The sequence below is a fragment of the Micromys minutus genome, assembly GCF_963924665.1.
Source record: "Micromys minutus genome assembly, chromosome: 22".
Classification (NCBI taxonomy): domain Eukaryota; kingdom Metazoa; phylum Chordata; class Mammalia; order Rodentia; family Muridae; genus Micromys; species Micromys minutus.
The window spans coordinates 6493937-6512696 of record NC_137957.1 but is presented as its reverse complement, the minus strand read 5'-3'; the positions used below and the strand labels follow the sequence as shown (position 1 = coordinate 6512696).

The 18760-nt window shown below is 53.8% G+C and overlaps 1 protein-coding gene across 1 annotated transcript; it reads left to right on the top strand.

Annotated features, from left to right (window-relative positions):
• The first annotated feature begins 661 nt into the window (after positions 1–661).
• ANKRD52 (ankyrin repeat domain 52) lies at positions 662–18751 on the top strand. The gene is made up of 28 exons (XM_080935573.1): positions 662–789; positions 1111–1194; positions 1640–1718; positions 1906–1976; positions 2942–3142; positions 3844–3931; positions 4147–4289; positions 4567–4779; positions 4996–5074; positions 5226–5340; positions 5502–5584; positions 5674–5791; positions 5970–6038; positions 6196–6336; positions 6413–6493; positions 9060–9171; positions 9352–9423; positions 9904–10105; positions 10312–10399; positions 10491–10608; positions 11358–11577; positions 11719–11806; positions 11912–11995; positions 12075–12220; positions 12310–12392; positions 12594–12676; positions 12857–12948; positions 13300–18751. Exons 1-28 carry the CDS (start codon positions 763–765, stop codon positions 13548–13550), a joined length of 3231 nt encoding a protein of 1076 aa, XP_080791699.1. The 5' UTR covers positions 662–762; the 3' UTR covers positions 13551–18751.
• Positions 18752–18760: the final 9 nt, after the last annotated feature.

The window sequence follows — 18760 nt, the reverse complement described above, 5'->3', positions numbered from 1 at the left end:
CCTCTTCGATGGGTGAGGGGGAGTTCTCTACCGCCAGTTTCACCGGGAGAAACAGTTATTACCCTAACCTGGCAGGAGTCATTTTGGAGTTGCTGTTGGGGTTAGAGGCCTTCTGCAGCTGCCAAGTGTGCTGCTTTTCGCCGAGGCTTGGGATTTCTCTGCAAGCTTAGCAATCTTGCTCTTTTCTTTCGACCCAGTGAAGCCTGGTCCTGGGGCCGTCTATAAGCCCCGGGTCGCCACACTCCGAGTTTCCACTATCTCTGGGGGACTTGGGGGTGTGAGTGCGGCCGGGAGGCGGCCGCTCCACCGGAGCATTGTGGGCTGGGTGAGCTCTCGCCGGCTGTTTGGTCCTGAGCTCGGGAGTCAGTGGGGAAGCGAGACCCGACTCCGTGCCATGGGCCTGCGGGGGACTCCTCGGGCCGCCCGGCTGCAGCGGAGGGCACAGCGCGGTCCGCTGGCCGAGCCGAGGAAGCCGCGCGCGGGGCAGGGCGAGCCCCGGCTGCCCTGGCCGTCCTGGCACGGGGCGAGGGCGCCGAGGCCTGGGCAGCCTGGACAGCGAGCACCCCGAAGCCCGGCCAAGGCTCGCCGCCAGGGAGCGCTGCGGGCTCCCGCTCGCCCGCCCCCCGGTAGGCGGGGCCGCCCTCTCCCCGCAGCCGCCGCCGCAGCCGCCGCCTGGGCCGTCCCGTGTCCCCGGTGGAGCCGCCGCCGCCGCCGCTGCCGCCGCCGCCGCGAGCTCGATGCGGACGGAGCCTGGGCCGGGCCATGGGGATCCTCAGCATCACGGACCAGGTCAGCCCTCCCGCCCTTCCCCACTTCCTCCTCCGAGGCCCCGGCGCCGCCGCCACGCGAGCCCGGGGATGTGCGGCCTAGGCAGGGCCCGAGCCCGGGGTTCCCGCGGCTCCCGCCGCGCCCCACGCCGTGCTCCCCCTCCGCGGAGCGGGTGTCCTTGGAGGCCTGGCGACCGGTGGAGGCACCGCCGGAATCCGCTGCAGCCAGGACCCCCGTAGCGGAGCCCCACCAGCGACGCCCCCCTCCAACCTGTGTGCTCCCCCCACCTCCCGGTTCCGCTGTGGCTCGGGCCCGCTCCCTGAAAGCTGGTTCTCCCTGCAGCCACCCCTGGTCCAGGCCATCTTTAGCCGAGATGTGGAGGAAGTGCGTTCCCTCCTCTCGCAGAAGGAAAACATCAATGTACTGGTGAGTTGGGAGCAGGGAGGATGGCGAGCCGGAATCCGGGCTCCGGTGTTCGGGACCCCTCCCCACAAATGGGGCGGCTCCATTTCTCCTCTGCTCTGATGAAACTGCAGCTCTTTCTATCCAGAAATGGGAGCCTGCTCTGCATTTAAGGTTGGTCAGGCATGGAGCACCGACCATGGGTTCTAGGGGATGCCTAGAAAACCGGCGTTCTCTTCTCAACCATGGGGTCTGCAGCGCCCCCACCCCTCCTGGAAGAAGGAGTAGGTTTCTCGGTCGGTAGCCCTGACTCCACCCTCCCAGGATGCTGGCTTTTGAAGCCCGGTATTGGGATTTAAGACCCTGCAGAACCTAGAGGAAGGGGAAGGGCTTGGAGTTTTCACACTTGAACTGGCTGGCGTTCAGAAGAATTTCTCTCTACAGCCGCTTCTCCTTTCTGCCTTTCCAGGACCAAGAGAGGCGAACCCCATTGCATGCTGCTGCCTACGTAGGCGATGTCCCCATCCTCCAGTTGCTACTGATGTCAGGTGAAAGCGGGTAGCTGGGAGGTGCGGCACCTAGGGAGGGGAAAAGTCTCTTTAGATCTGAGGATTGATTGCTGGTGCTTGGTCCAAGAATGGCTTCTCCGTTCGTTCAGGTTCCCCAGTCTGATTATTGGTTTCCTTCCCTTCCCCTCCTCAAATCCCAACAAAATAGGAAATTGTGTCCACACAGGTGCTAACGTCAACGCTAAGGACACACTGTGGCTGACCCCTCTTCATCGCGCCGCTGCCTCCCGAAACGAGGTATAGAACCTGCCTCATTCCACCCTTTCAAAAAGGATGGGCTGAAGGGCTAGAGAAACTCAGATCTCTGCCCTAAAGACTCTTCTGCCCCACACAGGGAGACCAGAGTTTGGCCTCCCTGCCCCTAGAACTGGCTGGTGAGGGGGGGCTGAGTGCCACCAGCTGATGTGACGTCAGGGAGAGCTTAACACTGGGCTGGCAGACTGCGGGGGCCCTGCTGCCAGGCTTGAGTGACTCATCCCTCCCTGGGGGCCACCTTAAGTCTGATCCCCCTCTGGGCACTGAGATTTCTCTCCTTGTGATGGGGTGGGGAGTGGTGATTCTTGAGTCCTTGCCCCTCAAGCCACATTTAAGTTTACTGCCTAAGGGGCCAGACACACGTGGAGGCCTCTTTGATCCCCTATCACTTCCTTTGCTCCAGCCCTGGGGGGAGAAAGCCTAGAGGGAGGGGAGGTGATGTGGGACGTCTGTCTTTAACAAGAGCATTGGACTTTGGAGAGGGTCCAGTATGTTTGTTTATTGGTATATTTGTTTATAGATATGATTTTCGTGTCAGTGGAAGGGCTAAGGGGGGAAGGTTTTATTTTGTTTTTGTTTTGTTTTGGTTTTTGCCATTAATATGGTGGGAGCTTTTTTTTTTTTTTTTTTTTTTTCTTTTTTTTTTTTTTTTCTGGAAGCTTGGGATGTGTGGATTTGCCTAGGGTGAACGTAAGTGTGAGTGGAGATTTTCATTTTCGGGAGCTGATACTAGATGGCTTGGGGAAGAGATCCTTGTTTTCCTCAGCAAAGAAGTTTAAGCTCTAACGACCTCCGGTTGGGAGAGACTAGGTGTGTAGAGGAAATGAAGAGAGAGAGACCTCGTTAGAAGATGGACTGTGTGTGCTGTGCCAGCCCCTCCCTTCTGGCCCCCCTGGTTCACTTCCTGCTCCCCTTTGTCTTCTCCTGTCCCCCTTGCTCCTCCACAGAAGGTGCTGGGGCTGCTACTGGCACACTCAGCGGATGTGAATGCCCGGGACAAGCTGTGGCAGACACCACTGCATGTGGCTGCTGCCAACCGGGCCACCAAGTGTGCTGAGGCTCTGGCACCCCTGTTGAGCAGCCTCAATGTGGCTGACAGGAGTGGGCGCAGCGCTCTGCACCATGCAGTACACAGTGGGCATCTTGAGGTGAGGAGCAATTCGGGTCTACGCACAGCCTTCCCTCTTCCTGATCTGCTCACCCCTATGTGCTCCCAGACCTGCTGGGCAGGAGTAGCTCAGACAATTATGTAGACACTTGGGCTCCAGCCCCAGAGGGATGGTTGCATTAGACTGAGGGTGGTTTTGTTTGTTTTTGAGATAGGGCCTCACTGTGCATGCTTGGCTGGCCTGGAACTCCATTTGTAGACGAGGCCAGCCTTGAGCTTGGACTCGCTGAGATCCACCTGCCTCTGCCTTCTGAGTGCTCGGGTTAAAGGCTCACTGGCATCCCCAGCTTACACTGGGTTTTCTTTTGCTCTCTGGAGTTGGCAGTGGTAGGCAGGTGATAGACTGCTCACCTGTTATCTCTGTCCCTCTTTGTACATTTTACTTTGAAACAGCCTGACAGTGCCAGTGTTATAAGGTTCTGAGAGTCAGCAAGCATCTGAAGAAAACCTTGAATTTCTTTTATCCAGTGGCATCTTGTTAGTGCCTGACCCCGCAGTTCTGGTTCTCCAGATTGTTCTGATCAAGTACATAGGCATTAGCTGTCAGCTGCCACCCCCAACCCTGCAAACACAAAGAGGGAAGATCCCCAGTGCATCTCCCCTTTCAGGAGGTCAGAGGCCTCTGCACTTAGGTAGGCCGTGGGCTTGAACCTGTCCTGTGTCTTTTATATCCTCATACAGACAGTGAACCTGCTCCTCAATAAAGGAGCCAGCCTGAATGTCTGCGATAAAAAGGAGCGGCAGCCACTGCACTGGGCTGCTTTTCTAGGTGAGAGACACTGTAGGAAAAGGAGAATTTGACTGTTAGGGTCCCCTGGGATAGGGAGTTTCAGCCTTTGGGGGAGGGGCCTGGGGCTTTGGGGGAGGGGCCTGGGGCTTTGGGGAGGGGCCTGGGGCTTTTAGGGGTGGAGCTTAGGGCCTTTGGGTTCACCGTCCATATTCTTCCTTCCTTCCTTTTCTTTTTTTCCTACTTTTCCTTCATAGGGCATTTAGAGGTCCTGAAACTGCTGGTGGCACGTGGAGCAGACCTCAGCTGTAAAGATCGGAAGGGCTACGGGCTGCTCCACACAGCTGCAGCCAGTGGCCAGATTGAAGTGGTGAAGTACTTGCTTCGGATGGGGGCTGAGGTCAGAGCAGTATACACTGGGTCTGGGGGCTCAGGACAGGGAATTGGAGGTCAAACTCTGTCTAGAGGTTGGGAGTGCTGGGGCTATTTGCTATGCTTTTGGGAGGTTAGAAGGGCATGGGGCAAGGGTCTGAATAAGGCTTGCATTATATAATCATTGTGTTGGATTAGAAGCCTGAAGGGGCTGAGGTAGTTGGATTTCTAGGACTCTTAGGCTAGCTGGCGGCTTCCCACTTTGTATAAACTGCTAATCCATACCCTTACTCCTGGAAATCCAGATTGATGAGCCCAACGCTTTTGGAAACACAGCTTTGCACATCGCTTGCTACCTGGGTCAGGACGCTGTGGCTATCGAACTAGTGAATGCAGGAGCCAATGTCAACCAGCCAAACGACAAGGGCTTCACACCGCTGCACGTGGCGGCTGTCTCTACCAATGGCGCACTCTGTCTGGAGCTGTTAGTCAATAATGGGGCTGACGTCAACTACCAGGTATCTGAAAGGCTGATACATATGTACTAACATGTCCAGATATGTTCCTGTTGGTCTTGTGGGTAATTGGGTCTTATGTGGCCAGGGTGTCCATTTCCACCTCGGTGATGTGTTCCTAAAAGGCACTTATGTATGTATGTAAAACATGTACATGTACATACATACATGCGTGTAAAGACAGCTTTATATTTAATAACCACTGCCATATCCCCACAGAGTAAAGAAGGGAAAAGTCCGCTGCACATGGCTGCCATCCATGGACGTTTCACACGATCCCAGATCCTCATTCAGAATGGTAAGGACGCAGAGATGGGCTCTCTTCCTCCACGTTCCCCGTCTGAGGCTTACATCGGTTCAGCATATAGTGGCTCCTGAGTGATCACTAGCTGGTCTGAATGGACATAAGCCTGAGACATGCCTGGGTTGTGTGTGTCTCCTTGTCTCAGGTAGCGAGATTGATTGTGCTGACAAATTTGGGAACACGCCCCTACACGTGGCTGCTCGCTACGGACACGAGCTGCTCATCAGCACTCTCATGACCAATGGCGCAGATACTGCTCGGTGAGTCACGACCCTTGACCCGACTCTGGAGCTCATCAGGTCTGTCCACACTGTTCACACATCGAACGTGGAGGCCCAGAGATGCTTGTTAAAGGCATAGCTGGGGCCTCTCTGACCCTGAAACGAGCTCCGTAACTCTGTGTCCGTCCACCTCTTCCCAGGCGTGGTATCCACGACATGTTCCCCCTGCACTTAGCTGTTCTCTTTGGATTCTCTGACTGTTGCCGGAAGCTTCTCTCCTCAGGTACTTGCTAACTGTCTGGGTGGTGGGGTGGTGGCACGGGGTGGTGGCACGGGGCTCCTGGATGTGATGTGGCTGCTGTGTTCCTCCAGGTCAGCTGTACAGCATCGTGTCTTCACTCAGCAACGAGCACGTGCTTTCTGCTGGGTTTGACATCAACACACCCGACAGCCTTGGCCGCACCTGTCTTCATGCTGCTGCTTCTGGAGGGTGCGTTTTCTTCCTCCTTGTGAGCTGAGCAAGGGTGTGGCCCCACTGTCTGCCTGGCTCCTTCCCTTGTACAGTGAAAATAATCACTGTCAGAGCGGGCGTTCGGTTTTGTCCCCTCAGCCTTTCCCTGGGTTGCTGCCGTGCCTCGAGGCACACTAACCCCTTGGCTGTCTTTTAGGAATGTTGAATGTCTTAATTTGCTGTTGAGCAGTGGAGCTGATCTGAGAAGGAGAGACAAATTTGGAAGGTAAGTTAATATGCAGGGGTGCACATAGTGTCTGGTCAGAGAGAATGCTGTGGGAGGAGGGGCAGAAGTGAGGGGTGTTATGTGTACCTTTTTACTGCACATCTGGTGTTCAGATCTGTCCCTGACTCTTTGACCTGTTCCTCAACATGTTCTCCAGGACCCCACTGCACTATGCAGCTGCCAATGGTAGCTACCAGTGCGCAGTGACACTGGTGACCGCCGGAGCAGGCGTCAATGAGGCCGACTGTAAGGGCTGCTCCCCCCTTCACTACGCTGCTGCCTCTGACACCTACCGGAGGTGAGGGTCCTACCTTGGTTCTTCTCAGCCCCTCCCACCTCCCTGAGCTGTCCTAACCTCTTCTCTGTTCTGCCAGAGCGGAACCCCACACCGCTCCCAGCCATGATGCTGAAGAGGATGAGCTACTGAAGGAATCCCGAAGGAAGGAGGCCTTCTTGTGAGTACTAAAGAGGCAGTTGGGATGTGCCTTTCCCACAGAGCCACCCCATCCATCCTGGGTCTCCACTGCTGCAGTCACCCCTGCCACCGCTGCCTTGTTGGTTAGCCTGTAGTGTGGAGAATGTGTAGGGAAGGACACACAAGAGACATACTCTCTTCAAGGAACAGGGGGCTTCTTAGAAGGCTGGGAAAGCTACACACATGGGCGGCTTTAACTGAGCACTTATTTCTCATGTTCCAGCTGTTCTAGGTGCTAAGGTGCTGGGGATTGGTCCTGGAGTGATGTTTGTTCATTCTGGGCAGGCAGGTTACCACTGAGCCACCTCTTAGCTGGTACTAAGGATAAAAGATAAATTAAGCCCCATGAAGTCTTCCACACTTATTGTGGTACAGAGGAAGAAGAGTCTGGCCTACACTGTGAGTTATAAGTCAGCTAGGGTTCTACAGTCAGACCCTTTCTCAAAATAAAACAGAACAAATGAATTACTCTGGGGCTTTGGTTGTGAGGATTTCACTGTAGAGTAAAACTTTGTTAAAACTGTTTCCAACATGAAGACATGACAACCAATGTCTTCAGGAATATTTGCCTAGAGAGAAACCATTGATGTGACGGATGTGACTGAAACTGTGCTTCACTGAACTTTACTAAACAACCTGAGACAGCCAGACCTGGTGGCTCACCTTTAATCCCACCACTTGGGAGGCAGAGGCAGAGGGATCTCTGAGTTCTAGGACAGTGAGGACTATGTAGTGAATTTCTATCTCAAAAAATTGGAAATACCAGCTGGATGTAGTTGGTGCCACACATCTGTAAGCCCAGCTCTTAGAAGTATCAAAGGGCAAGTAGAGGTCAGGGTTCAAGGACAACCTTGTTCCATAGAATTTGAAGACCCCTTTTTAAAAACAGAACTTAGTTTTGATTTCTGCCTGTAGCCTTTAACAGTTGGGATTCTGAAGCAGGGGCATTGATGTGAATTCCATCTCATGCTATGTGGTAAGATTCTGTCACAAATAGGAAAAAACTCACCTAAAAATAAAGTAAGAAATCCCTCATCAGGAGCATTTAAGTGACTAGGACAGGAAGCTCTAGGCCTGGATTACACAGCAAGTGCACATCTCGAATACATCGAGATGAATTACAATTAATTCTTTTCCTTAAAACCAATCATCAGGCCTTCAGAAAGCTCAGCAGGAAGGGTCGCTTGCTCCTGAGCCTTATGGTCTGAGTTCCATACCTGGAACCCAGGTGATTGAAGGAGAGGAGAGGACTGATTGCTTGAGAGTTGACTTGTGCATACACTCAACCATGCGTACACACGCACATGCACACACACATACACGCACGCACACACGCTCACATGCACGCACTCGAGTACCTTTAAGTTTAAAAAGCAACCCTGAGTCATCCACTGGGAGAGTGGGTAAGAACCTTCCTACTGACTACATGAGAGGTTGGGAAGGAAGGGACTGAGTGTGAGACATACGAAAACTTCCTGTTTTCAGGATCTTTCTTTAAATCTTATACTTTGGAAATTTATTTTCTAAAGAGCTGGTCATCATGCACACACTTTTTATTCTAGTATTTGGGAGGTAGAGGCAAATGATCTCTGTTCAAGGCTAGCCAGGTCTATATAGATAGCACTATGACAACCACAGCTATATAATGAGACCCTGTATTTTAAAAAAGTCAGCATGGTGTCACCTTTAATCCTCAGGAGACAGAGGCAAGAATTGGAACCCATTCTTTGTTACAGTTCGAGTTTACAGCCAGCCTGGGCTACAAGAGACTGCGTCAAAAAGCAAAGGAGAAAGACAGAAATAGTGGTGCCCTTTCAGTCCAGCCATGTTGGATGCAGTGGATGCAGAGGCACACAGATCTGAGTTTGGGATTATTGGGATTATCCTGGTATATATACATAATGAGTGCCAGGGCTACACAGACCTCAAAAAAAAAAAAAAAAAAAAAACCACTTTGAAAAGGTTCAGCTCTGTGACTTTGGAAAGGTTTTTTTATCCCGTTTCAATTTTCTCAATGCTAATAGGGATCAAACTACATCTAGCTCTGAGAATAATTATAGTTTATCAGATTCATGTGAGATGTTTAGCACACAGCATTCAGTAAATGTAGGGGATACGAAGGACACAGGTGCTGAGAAGAACCAGCAGGACGGATGGTCAGGGCCCTGAGAGCAGAGCAGAGCAGACTGAGTTTGCAGTGAGGACTTCAGCCATGCGGGGACAAGCCAGGCCTGCTGGGCAAGGCTTGCTCTGCTTGGAGGCAGGAGTGAGCATGCCCACCTGCCAGCAAGGCTAGGAGCCAAGCATGTGCCCACATTCTCTGGAAGAGGGTCCAGAAGTTAAAGGATGGTGTTGGAGGTTGTGGTCCATGTGTGGCCAGAGCTGTGACTGAAGAATAGAATTTAGAGAACCTGCAGGGCGGAAGGTGCCTCCAGGGCGGAAGGTGGCCTGCAGAGCTCCCTTGCCCCATCCTCTGTCCTTCCCAGAGCTGCACCTTTGCTGCGCTGGGCCTATCCCAGCCTCACAGTCTGTCCCTGCCTCCCCAGCTGTCTGGAGTTCTTATTGGATAATGGTGCAGACCCCTCCCTGCGGGACAGGCAGGGCTACACAGCTGTGCACTATGCAGCCGCCCATGGCAGCAGACAGAACCTCGAACTGGTATGTATGGGGCCTGGCCTGGGGGAAAGGGAGCAAGGATAGAGCTGGAGGCAGGATCACAACCTTCAGGTTTGTGATCACAAAACCGGGTACAGTTGGATTGGGATTACTGTGAGTGTGGCAGGGACCTACATCTTAGAAGCTCCAGAACCTCAACATGTACTTTCCTGTTGGTTGCAGCTCTTAGAAATGTCCTTTAACTGCCTGGAGGATGTGGAGAGCACAGTTCCAGTCAGCCCTTTGCACTTAGCTGTGAGTTCAGCATCTTTTCCTGTACCTTCCTGTTCTGACTTGATGCCCCACAGGCATGTTGGCAGTATGACCCTGCCTTTGCATCTGCATTCTTTTAAAAAAATAGTTTGATTTTTTTTTTTTTTAGTATGATTGTGTGTACAGATAATGATGTGTGTATGGATAAGTGAGTATCATGCATGTGTGTGAAGATCTGAGGACAACTCACGGAGTGGATTCCCTTTCATCTTTATGTGGGTTCCAGGGATGAAGCTCTCAGGTCATCTGACTTGCAAAGCAAGCTCTTTACCCACTGAGCCATCTTGCCAGCCTTGTTTTTGCATTCTCCTTGGAATGTGACAGGCAGGTTGTCTGGAAGGAGCCCAAGGAACTTATGGGGACCTGGAGCTTTCTGGTCCCAACAGTGGAGTTGAGTGTTCTTACTAACCGTGTGCGCTTGTTGGTTTCCTGTTGGAAACTGTGTTTCTTGGTTGCCCGCAGGCCTACAACGGTCACTGTGAAGCCCTGAAGACACTGGCTGAGACGCTGGTAAACCTGGATGTAAGGGACCACAAGGGTCGGACCGCGCTCTTCCTGGCCACTGAGCGAGGCTCCACTGAGTGTGTGGAGGTCCTGACGGCCCACGGTGCCTCTGCTCTCATCAAGGAGCGTAAACGAAAGTGGACACCCTTACACGCTGCTGGTTAGTGCCAAGTCCCCCGGAGCAGGAAAGCTGGGGGGTGGGGGTGTAGGGCAAGAGGATGGAAATTTCAGGCCTTGATTAATAGCTTCCTACCTGCAGTTCTTTCCTTGCCCTAGGCCTTCACAGAACTCCAATCCTTGAGCCCAGATTCACCCTGCCTCCTGCCCTCCTGGCACTGTCCCAACAAGAGTTCCCTTTTCTTTCAGCTGCCTCTGGCCACACCGATTCCCTGCACTTGCTGATTGACAGTGGGGAGCGAGCTGACATCACAGATGTCATGGATGCCTATGGACAGTGAGTGTGGGCCAGGAATGGAATACATTTTTCCTCTCTTCCAGACCCTCATCTTCTCTCTATCTCACTGTCTCTCCTGCCTGCTCTGTAGAACCCCACTGATGCTGGCCATTATGAACGGTCATGTCGACTGTGTACATCTGCTGCTAGAGAAAGGATCCACGGCTGATGCTGCTGACCTCAGGGGCCGCACTGCCCTCCACCGAGGGGTAAGTAGGCTGCTGGGAATGAGCTTGTTCATAGCAAGTCTTGGGTTGGAAGCATAGGACCCACCAGTGGCAGGCCATCAGGAGTGTCTAGTGAATAGAAGGGGACTTTGTCTCTGGGTCTTACTGGGCAGCACTTGCTCTGGGACGGATCCTGCCCATCCCTTCCTGATGACACTAGTTTCTCCTCTCACTTGGCTCATCCCTTCGAGACTCCATTCTATGTACATGTCCTATTGCTACTATCCTGAAAGGGCTGGTCTCTTATTCTTTTTTTCTTCCTTCCTTACACTTCCTTCTTTCCTTTTTCTTCCCCGTCTGTCTGTCTGTTTGTGTCTCTGTCTCTCTGTCTGTCTCTCTCACTGGCAGGCTCTGAACTCACATAGTTTCCAGGTGCTGGGATTAAAGTTCACTGTACTACTATGCCCAGCAGATCTTTTTACTTTAGGGCTCTTACTGTATCACCCAGGCTGGTCCTCCACTCGGTCCTCCAGCCTCGACCTCCTGAGTAGCCATAGGACCCTTTGATGTCTTGTTTCTTACTCTCTGGTTGATCTTTTGTTCCAAGAACCTCAGGGTTGACTGTGGCTATTCAGACTGTCAGGAATGTAGCTGCTGGTCCCAAACACTAGAATTATTGTAGAGATAAGCGTGCATTCCTGGAAGTAGTTCTTGCTCCTGGGCTAGCCCCGAGCAACTAGCCACAGGAAAAAGAGTGACTTCTTACCACTTTCACCTCTGTGTGCCTGCAGGCAGTGACTGGCTGTGAGGACTGTCTCGCTGCACTGCTGGACCATGATGCATTTGTACTGTGCCGAGACTTCAAGGGCCGCACACCCATCCACCTGGCCTCAGCCTGTGGCCATACTGCAGTGCTGCGGACTCTGCTGCAGGCCGCCCTCTCCACAGACCCCTTAGATGCTGGTGTCGACTACAGCGGATACTCGCCCATGCACTGGGCCTCCTACACTGGTACTACTGTGGGGCCTTTGACAGGCATAGGGATGTGTGCTGTAGGAGGGGATCTGGAAGATTGGAGGCTAAAGACAGGACAGAGCAGATGGAGACTCTTGGTATTCCTCACCCTCACCACACTTTCTTCCTCACGCCCAGGACATGAAGATTGTCTGGAGTTGTTACTTGAACACAGCCCGTTCTCATACTTGGAGGGAAACCCCTTCACTCCTTTGCACTGTGCAGTGTAAGCATCATCTGAATCAGCTCACTCTTGGTGCGCTGGCCTGGGCTGAGTGCAGGGGGTCGTCCCTTAGTCCTGCTTCTGATGGTCCCTTCTCCCCTGTTCCAGAATTAATAACCAAGACAGCACCACAGAGATGCTGCTGGGGGCTCTGGGTGCCAAGATTGTGAACAGCCGAGACGCCAAAGGACGGTGAGTGGCAAAACCCCTCTGGCTTTGGCTTCTGCCCACACAGAAGAGCGTCCCCGTTTCATTCTATGTGGCCCCCTAGGACCCCCCTTCACGCCGCTGCCTTCGCGGACAATGTCTCTGGGCTCCGGATGCTGTTGCAGCATCAAGCCGAAGTGAATGCCACTGACCACACTGGCCGCACTGCGCTCATGACGGCCGCTGAGAACGGGCAGACTGCTGCTGTGGGTGCGTAGGGTCTGTCATGGCAGGAGGGTGCTGAGTGGGATGGCTGCGGCTCTGGAGGAAGACGTCAGTCTCTGTGTTGTCTCCTTTAGAATTCCTGCTGTACCGAGGGAAGGCAGACCTGACTGTGCTAGATGAGAACAGGAACACTGCCCTTCACTTGGCTTGTAGCAAGGTACTGCGTGGGGTTGGGAGTGCCTGTTGGCTAGGGCTTAGGACAGTGATTCATGGTGCAGGATAGACCAAAGAAACCGGTGCTAACTCGGCTACCCACCTGACTGGTGAACCATGTTTCTGTTCACCACCCTCCCTGTTCCTACCCTGCTGCCTGTCAGACTTCTGTTCCGACTGCCTATGTTTTGTTCCTCTTCCTCAGGGCCATGAGAAATGTGCCCTCATGATCCTGGCAGAAACCCAAGACCTTGGCCTTATCAATGCCACCAACGGTGCGCTGCAGATGTGAGTGCCCGGGGAAGGGGGCTCCTGGCTGGGGGAGGCAGGTGGGTGAAGAAAGCAACTTGTCCTTCAGGGGCTCTCTAGAGCTCATAGTGTTTATTCAGTGTCCTTGTCACCCACCTTGGGGTGGCAGGACAACCTGGCACTCTATTTAGTGTGCCTTCTTTGCTTTTCTCTTCTAAGGCCGCTCCACATTGCTGCCCGGAATGGTCTGGCATCTGTGGTGCAGGCCCTGCTGAGTCGGGGGGCCACAGTGCTTGCTGTGGATGAAGAAGGTGAGTGGGGTCAGGGACTTTCTTCAGGAGGTTAACCTTGTTATAAATGAGATTTTCTGCCCAGGGGAACTCTTAAGAGCAGGGACACATCACCAATATTCTGAGTCTCACAAGGCGGGGTCTGATAGAAGTGGATCTGGTAGAGTCAGGAAGACTTCCCACACCCCCCAGGTCTGATGACCTTTGCCCTGCACTCAAGAGTTTGCCCTGGGCCTCCTGGATTTCTGGCTATAGTGGTTGCTTGCCTCCCTTGGCTCCACTCCACAGCCTAGAGAGCTCAGGGCCTAGAAGGGTAGGTAGGGGCTGGAATACGGTACCCTGAGCCTCAGTTCTTCCCCTTTGGCCCCACAGGTCACACCCCAGCACTAGCCTGTGCTCCCAACAAAGATGTGGCAGACTGCCTGGCCTTGATCCTTTCCACCATGAAGCCTTTCCCACCCAAGGACGCCGTCAGTCCTTTCAGCTTCAGCCTGCTCAAGAACTGCGGCATCGCAGCCGCCAAGACGGTGGGTGGCTGCGGTGCCCTGCCTCACGGGGCCTCCTGTCCCTACAGCCAGGAGCGGCATGGCGCCATTGGGTTAGATGGCTGCTACTCAGAGTAGCCCCCTCCAGTGTCCCTCTCCCTGCCGGTGGCTTGATACCTTATTCTATTTATTTAGAAAAAAAGTCTAAACATTTAGGGCACTTTAAAGGAGAACACGACTGGGTGGTGGGGCAGGGGAAGGAAGCACTGGGGAGCAGCTGCTTACCTTTGCCATACCATCCTGGCCTGGCAGAGGGCTGGGACCTACAGGGAGTACCCTAGGCTCTTGGTACCCCCCAGGGCAACCCCTTCTGCCAAGTGTCCCAAAATGATTGCTAAATGCCTGGCTCCCCCCTTTGACTCTATCTCTGTTTCCCCTGTTTGCTGCCAGCTCCCCAACTCTTCCTCCCGACTCTCCTCTGTGTCCTCCCCTGACCTCTGCTGCCAGGCAGACCCCCTCCTTCCATACCCATCACTGCCTCCCTGCTTGGTCCTCCATCCCTGCAGCAGTGAGAAGCCTTAATCTCTGGTACTGTGTGAGCACTCTGGGGGTGTCCCCTCCCCCTTCAGGGGCAGCTAGAGGATTGAGGGGGAGGGTATTTAGCACTGGGGCCTAGAGCTTCCCCCCATATCCTATCACCCCTAAAATTCAAATACAAACACTTGAAGCAGCAACTACTGAACCTGACCCAGATCCTGCATTCTCCCCTGGCTCCTCATGTGCAAACCAAGGGCTGCTTCTGTCCCCACAGCCTGCTCCTATTTCCCACTTCTGGCCTGGCCCCCTTACCACGCACTTTAACCTTGCTTCTTTCTTTTAACTTCTTTTGAGGGAGGGGAGCCTGTGGCCATTCCCTCCATGGCTCTCTTCTCCTCGAACTTTTGAGGCTTGTCATGAATTTTTAAGTACGCATTTTATTCTTTTAGAGGAAGAAACAAATTAATATCCTGCCCATTTCAAAACTACAGCCCTAGTATATGTCCTCTGTGTTTCAGACATGTGTTTGCATGTGATTGGAGGTAGAGACCATGTTCTTCCTCCTGTGTTCCCCAATCCCAGAGTTCCTCCATGCCCTGTGTCTGTCTCTACCTTCTGTCATGTCCGAGAGTACCTACTGCACCAGTCACTCCTGATATGAAGCCAAAGATGGTAGGAAGGGCAGGGGCAACGTGGGGACCTCTTGTTAGGGAAGCAGGCCTTCCTCTGTGGGAGGGGGAGCACTGGTCAAGGGAGCAGCAGACAGACACTGTGGCTCAGTTCAGTCCCTGCCCTCCCAGCATGGGCGAGATGGGTGGAGTAGATGCTGCACTGATAAGGTTCTAGAATGTACCGAGAAGCCAAACTGGGCTGGAATGAGGAGGGCAGTGTTCTCTTCAAATGTAGCATTGCATCTGGCCCTGGTCCCTTCAGATGCTCTGTCCATCTCCTTGGTGAGCCTCTGCACAGTTGGACCCAGTTCCATAACCCAGTGTCCCCTCCTCACACGCAATACCTCAGCCAGGGGCCAAGACACAGAACTTGAACAGAGGCCCTGCCCCCACCCTACAGTGCACCCACGCCCAGTTTGGCTGCCGTCAGTATTGCCCCTGAGAACTGAGAACTGGATGGGCTTCGTTTACACAGCACAGGGGTCTCCTCCTGGGGACCCCTCCTCCTTACCACCCACGCTTGCGTCACCCACATTCTTACCCATTTTTAGTTGTGTCCCTTGAATGTCTTGCCAGGGGTGAGCTGAGGGGAGAGGGGCCGTCCCAGGGAGCCCTTCCTCCCGACAGATACCCTGCACCATACCTCATGCTGGTCCCAGAAGCCTGGGGTGTTTGTCTGAATCTTTCCCTCTCATGGTCCCTGTTTATCTTTGTGACTTGCTGCCCCAACCCTCAGATCCTAAACCATTTCAAGGCTTCCAAATGACCATTATTGGTGAGAAGGATTGTGCAGCTTTTAGTTCTTATTTTTATTTTCAAAGCCAAAGGGCCTTGCAATGCCCCTCTTGCCCACACCCCTTCATGCCCTCTCCTTCCCTATACGACAATCAATGTGACCTCTCTTAAGGGCTGCCGCCCCCACCCTACCCCCACCCTGCTGGTTCTGCAAAGCTTGTCCCCTAACTTCAATTCTTTCTCCTAAATCTTCCCATCTCACTCCCTCCCTCTCATCTTGGTGCTGGGAATGAGGTGGTGGGGGATGGGGAGCAGGGAACAGATGACTGGGGTTGGTCGTGTTCTCCTTTATAATGGTTGGTGACAGACCGGAGAGTCTGAGGGTTTGTCAGGAGCCCCGTTTTGTTTTGCTAGATGAGATTTCTGGTGGCTGTCTGTTCCCTGCTGTCCCGGGCACACTGTCAGCAATGCTGGGAAGGTGGCGGGTGTCCTCTGTCCCTCCTCATGTGGCTGTGAGGAGGCCTGGAGGACAAGCAGCCTCCACTCCTTATGCCAAAGGAAATCCCGCACCCCACCGGGCTTCCCAGCCCCTAGTGTTTTTGAAGCATTTTGACCATTCTCATGGCCACTGCATATTTATTTTAATGTTAAGATTTTTGTTTTTGTTTTTGTTTTTTTTTTTTTTTAAAAAAAACCTCTTTGACTTAAACGGGTGTGGAGAAGTAAAACAGGCAGAATGCCCCCCCCAATATTAAGGGGGTGGGGTGGGGAGGGAACATCTCCTTCCCTCTCCCTCTCCTCCACCCTCCCCTCTCCCCACCGCAGCTCTAAAGCACTTGCTTCAAGTAATAAGCACTTTTGTGAAAAGGCCTATTTATGTGCGGACCCTGGGAACAGCCCTAGGTCCCAGCAAAGGAGACAGAGCGAGGGCCACACAGGAAACGAGACAGACATGGAGCCGGGGTGGCAGGAAGAGCCAGGTTTTAGTTTCTGATTTTGGGGGATGTTTCCGATTGGGCGGTGGCTTTGGTAGGTTTGTGTACTTCAGAAAAACAAATGGCACAAACTGTGGGTCCCAGAAAGGGCCAACAGACCCTGGTCACTGCCACTGTCCAGCTGAGACTGACGGGCTACCTCCCCCACCCGTGGCCCCCTGAGCCATAGGACTGCTGAAAACCACTGAATGTACAGCCCAGGTTGGGGTGGGGAGTTGCCCCTGGGGGGAGGGGGCTTCTCCTTTTGTTTGGTGCTGTGGGGGTGGGAGACATGAGACTGAGGGACTGCCACCCCACGTAGACATGTGTTCCTTGGGGTGGAGGGGCTGAGGAGGGCCGCCTCCCTCTCTGACCCCAGCCATGGCCCCTCCTCCTTCCTCACCCCTATCCGTTCTGACTGTAAGTCCAGCTCACCTTTGCCTTCAATATGTAACCAAAGGAAAACTCAACACTGTCTCCACCGCTGTCTGCCCACCCAAGCTCCTTCTTCCTCCCTGGATTAGAAGGGGAGAAGAGGCTGGGGGTGGGGATGGTGGGGCCTGAGTGAATGGTTCTACAACTGTACCCCCAAAACCCTCTCTGTGGTCTTGGAAGGGGTCCCGAGAGGTGGGGTGAGGCCGGGCTGCCGGGCTGGGAGTGTGCACACTGTGTATGTTACGCACACAAGTGTTTCTTTGCTGTAGACTCCAGTAACTGCTCCAGCGGGGAGGCCCCTTCCTCCTTCCCTCTCAGCCGTTTCTCACCCTCTCCCCACACCCAATGTTCATTCCCTGCCTCCCCTTCCCACCGCAAAGGAAAATAGCCTTACAGACCCTAGCCCAGAAACCCTACTCCAGGGGCAAGCCAGTATGGCCCCATTCTGCCCGCCGAGTTGGAACCCTACCTTTTGAGGAAGAGCAGGGAGCAGAGCAGCCTCTTCCCTCTGTGGTGGCTCTGGCCCTCTGGGCCTTAACCTAGCTTGGGCAAGGACAGAGGTGAGGAATCTTTGAGGACCAAGCCCTGTGGTCTGGGAAGAGGGAGGTAGAGAAAGAAGGGTCTGACTTGGGGACTCCCTCCTCCCAACCCAACCCCTATAGAGAAGCGACCAAATTCCCAGAGATAGGAGGGAGTTGGGGTGGGGAGGGTCTGCTCCTTGAATTACTTGAAGGTACTGACTCCGAGGCTGCTGTTGCCCATGTAGGTGAGGGGACACTGTCACTGCATTTGGGAGGGCCGAAGATGCCGGTGACGAGAGGGTCTACCCTTGGCCCTCGCTCACTCCTGCTAGGCCCTTTCCCTGGGCCCTCCTGTCCCCACCCTCACTCTGGGCGCCCCTCCAGTTGCACTAAAGTAGCTGTTGTGCCAGTCTCACCCACACCCAGTGCCAGGGTGGGGTCTCTGCTTCCAGTCCTTCCTCCCGCCTCGCTCCCATCCTGGACAATCTTGTTCACTTGTGTCCCTGGATAGCTCAGCTTTGTGTGTGTGTGTTTCGGGTTGGGGGTGGGTTTGGCTGGAGTGGGTCTGGCAGGGGTTTGGGAAGGGCTAGGGGAAAGATGGAGGATGGTATCTCCTACCCCCTTCCCCAACTCCAAGCCACAGAAGCCTGGGAGGGAGGGTGCCTACTCTCGCTACCGTGTGTCTTGCAGATGTGCCAAAATAGGGGTGGGTGGGAGGGGAGGGTGCCTGGCAGAGCAGCCCCAGGGTGGCTCTCTCAAAGCAATACAGTTCTCCTGCTGGGGAACAGCAAGACAGGGGAGAGGGTTGGGTGGGGACCTGGGGTTCCCCATGTACAGCTGTGTATATTCAGGGGTGTTCTGTCTGGTACCCGCTGTGGGCATCTTACGTGTGTGTGAACCCCTTCCCTTTCCCTGCATGACCTGTGATGCTGCAGATACCACCATCCCGTGTGCAGGCGTGTTGGGGGCACAGAGGGGCATGCTCCTGTCCCGTTGCACCCTCCACCCTGTGACCCATGTACTCGGTTGTAGGAAGTAAAGAGAACTGAGCACAATTCACTGGATTCTAGTTGAATCTTTCTCTAAGCAATTTCCTCATTCCTGCCCTTCTCCCATCCTGGATCCACCTGTGGTGCTAGTGTTGGGGTCAGGGGTGTTTAATGCTGGTGGGCAGCAATAAAGCCCAGATACCTGCATCTCCAGGGTGCTGAGGGCAGCAGAAAAAAAAAAAAAAAATGGGGACCTTGGTGCATTTGCCCCTCCCCTCCCCCCACCTGGGCTAAAGCACAATGCTATCCCTGAAGACTGATGCACCCCATATCCTCCAGGCCCCGTGCTTGTCCCCCCCAAACCTGCTTTGAGCCCTCCCACTACACCCCGGTTTTCTATGCTGTTTTGGTGCAAGTACAACTGTGGTAGTCATGGCTTTGGGATGGGTTCTGTTTATTAAAATCCTGTTGCTCCTACTGGCCCTG